Source organism: Echinops telfairi, unplaced genomic scaffold, assembly GCF_000313985.2.
Source record: "Echinops telfairi isolate 266 unplaced genomic scaffold, ASM31398v2 ScPeMD7_5805;HRSCAF=6673, whole genome shotgun sequence".
NCBI lineage: Eukaryota > Metazoa > Chordata > Mammalia > Afrosoricida > Tenrecidae > Echinops > Echinops telfairi.
The window spans coordinates 167583-170879 of NW_022109704.1; the positions used below are offsets into that span (position 1 = coordinate 167583).

The 3297-nt window shown below is 57.6% G+C and overlaps 1 protein-coding gene across 1 annotated transcript; it reads right to left on the reverse strand.

Annotated features, from left to right (window-relative positions):
* Positions 1–453: 453 nt before the first annotated feature.
* Positions 454–2394, reverse strand: LOC101640465 (keratinocyte proline rich protein). Its single transcript, XM_030887151.1, has 2 exons — positions 1760–2394; positions 454–1654 (listed from the first exon to the last, which is right to left on the reverse strand). The coding sequence occupies exons 1-2, from the start codon at positions 2392–2394 to the stop codon at positions 454–456; spliced, it is 1836 nt and encodes a 611-aa protein (XP_030743011.1).
* Positions 2395–3297: the final 903 nt, after the last annotated feature.

Below are 3297 nucleotides of genomic sequence, written 5' to 3' on the forward strand. Positions count from 1 at the left end.
TGGTTTGGGCAATGCAATGACCTTTATAGTCAGAACAGACAGAGTCTGTGGGATGGAACGCGCCAAGAAGATGCCAAGAAAGAGACCTGCACGATGGGATTGCAGAGGCTGGGGAGTAGGAGAGAAGTGGTCCACGCCTAGGGAAAGAGTGAGCAGAGGCTGGGAAGCAGAGGCTGGGCCACACCCAATGCTCCAGGTTGCCGAGACTGGTCTGGCGAGAAGCGAGGCTGTATGCAGAGGAGGCGTTAGAGGCGAGACTGATGAGACTTCTCAGACCAAGTATGCGGGTCCTGAGAGGACAGACGTACAAAGACCCTGGGCATCACGCTTGCAGTAGGGAGACCGTGAACATCTTGGAGCTGCAAACAGGAATAGCTCGGGAAAGCAGCTGGTGGAATAGAAGTAGCGGCGTGTTCAGAGCAGGAGGCAGGGATGTCTCAGCGACATTGGCTTTTAAAAATAAGCGCCCTTTGCTCCACTACAATCTCCACCTTTCACTCTAATGCTGTGGTCTCCTTGGTCTCCGTACCCCCCCAGATCACAGGATCTGCAGCCGGCACTGCCCTGGTTATAACCACCAGAGACACAGCTGGGGATCTCAGTGTCTAGGCGGTGTGGGTTGGATTCATGGCAGCTTATATCCCCGGGGCATGAACTTGGATTCGGGCCCGGGCATGGCTTGGGGTAGCTGTGGCGCTCCGTACAGGGCTCAGGACTCCGGCAGGGCGCCGGCAGAGGAATCGGCTCTGGACACGGACAAGGTTCTGAGCGGTTGAAAGGCTGCGGGTAGGGACGCGGCTCTGGGGACTCACACTGCACTGGACGAGGACGTGGCGCCCGGCATGGTTCCGGATGAGGTTCCGGATATAGACAGGGTTCTGAACGTCGGCGCGGTGGAGGGCACGGGCGGGGATCTGGGCATGGCCGCGGATATGCCCGGGGCGCAGGAACTGGGCATGGCCGCGGGTATGGACGGGGTGCCGGAATGGGACATCGCTGCACTGGTGGCTCAGGATATGGGTCGAGGCGGCGAGGTGGCGGACAGAAGCTGGATCTTGGGAGTTCACGTGGCCTCAAGTCTGGACAGGAAGCACCATAGGAGGGCCGTGGTGCGCAGCTCTCGGAGCACCGTCCAATGGGGGGAATCCGAACCGGGGTCCTCTGTGGGGGGACCTGCGTTGGGCAGCAGGGGGAGGAAATCTCGATCCTGCACTTGGGCCCACAGCTCCGAGAGCGGCCCGACGGGCGACTGCCAGCACAGCTGCTGTGGTAGATGGGCTCAGAGCAGCGGGGCGGGGTGCAGTTGTTGCAAGAGTCCGGGGAGCATCCTGCAGACAGGCCGCCTCTGTAGGGGGACCCTCGGTACCAGGGCGGGGGGCAGCTGCGGTAGGAAGGCTGTAGCTGGCGAGGAGGGGGACATCTGCTAGCGCTTTGGGACCGGCGCTGGGCAGTGAAGCTCCCATAGGATCCCTGGGCCTGGCACTGTGGGGCACAAGTGCGGAAGGAGGCTCGAGACTGGCGCTGCTGGGCACAGCTGCCGCCATAGGACCCCCGCGACTGGGTCTGGGGGCCACAGCTACCGTAGGACGCCCGCGACTGGAACTGGGGGGCGCAGGTGCTGTAGGACCCCCGTGACTGGAACTGGGGGCCACAGCTACCATACGACGCCCGCGACTGGGACTGGGGGGCGCAGGTGCTGTAGGACCCCCGTGACTGGAACTGAGGGGCGCAGCCGCCATACGATGCCCGCGACTGGAACTGGGATGTACAGCCACTGTAGGACGCCCTCGACTGGGTCTGGGGGCCACAGCTACTGTAGGACGCCCTCGACTGGATTTGAGGGCCGCAGGTACCATAGGAGCCCTGATACTGCCCCTGGGTGGAGAATCCACCCTGAGCCTGGCACATGGGGGAGTATTCCACGTATGTGTGCACAGGCTGTGAAGCTGGGTAGGGTACATAGGTCTCGACTGGACATTTCATGTAATAGGTGTCTGTGTAACAAACTGGAGCACATTTTACATAGCAAGTCTGCACGGGGCATGGGGCTTCACAGGGCACGTAGGAAACGCCAGGTTGGAATGAAGCCTGAATACTCTCTGCCTGGCCTAAAGCCTGGATGCCCGGAGCCTGGCCTGTAACCTGGGTGCTCTGAGCCTGGCATGGAGCTTGGGACTTCACTTGGGTGGTCTTGGACTGGCACGGTGCCTGGCATGCCACCTGTGACACTTGAACTGGGCACGGTGCTGGGCATTCCACTACTTGCATCTCATGAGGCTCCTGGACCACTACCTGGCCTGTGGCACAGGCGGATGGGAAGGGGCAGAAGGTGGAACCCTTCACGCAGCACTGGGGGATAGGTAGGAAGGACGGCACTGACTGCTGTTCACACATGATCCTGACACAGGTGGGCGGGCAGGACCTGAGGGAGGAGAGAAGAGCAAGAGTGAGCCGGTTGCATGAGGAGCAGCCAAACCCAGAGAAGGCATCCTTCTTCCTCCCACTAACCTCTAGCTCCACCCAAATCAATTTCCGTAAACACACAGCAGAGAAGACCTGGACCCAGTTCCCTGTGAGGCCCAGCCTGCAACGACCATAAGCCCTCGCTGTGTACTTCTGAGACACAGCCTCTGGACACAACACCTTCAGGGCAGCAGGTGTCCAGTCTCTGCCTGGGAAATGAACACTGCCAGTGTCTGGCACCAGAGGGCGCTGATGACAAGAGGATCCCTGTCACTTACTGGGGGCTAAGTGGTGGGAGTCCAGGAAGGTCACACCTGCGTCCAAGGCTGTAAGCTCAAGTGGAGACTCCTTGCCCACAAGAACTTGAATTTCCTTATGCATAGAATAGCAATACAATATATGAGGGGGCTACTAACAGTTCAAGGAAAATGGAACGAAAAGATAATAGTATGTCTCCTCAAACGTTTTGAAACACTATTATATGTGTATGTGTAATGCACACACACATATACACACACGAGAGAAGAGAACATGCACTCAGGTATCATCTGTGCATCTGTAAGGTCTAAGCATCTAGTTGAGAAACAAAGGGTCCATTCAGTTATTTGGCAGCTGCTACAACATAAAATGCTTCTCTACATTCATGTTTTTCAGGGAAAGTTGTTTAAACAGGTGCTCTATGAACATATATGAAAACAGGCACTCGCAAAATAGATGAGCCTTGCAAAGACTCAGGACCTACTTGGCCAGGTAGTTGGTACACTGTTGATTATGACTTGAAGTATGATAACCTGCTGGCCTTAAAAATGTCTTCCTCCAGCCTCTCTGCGAGGC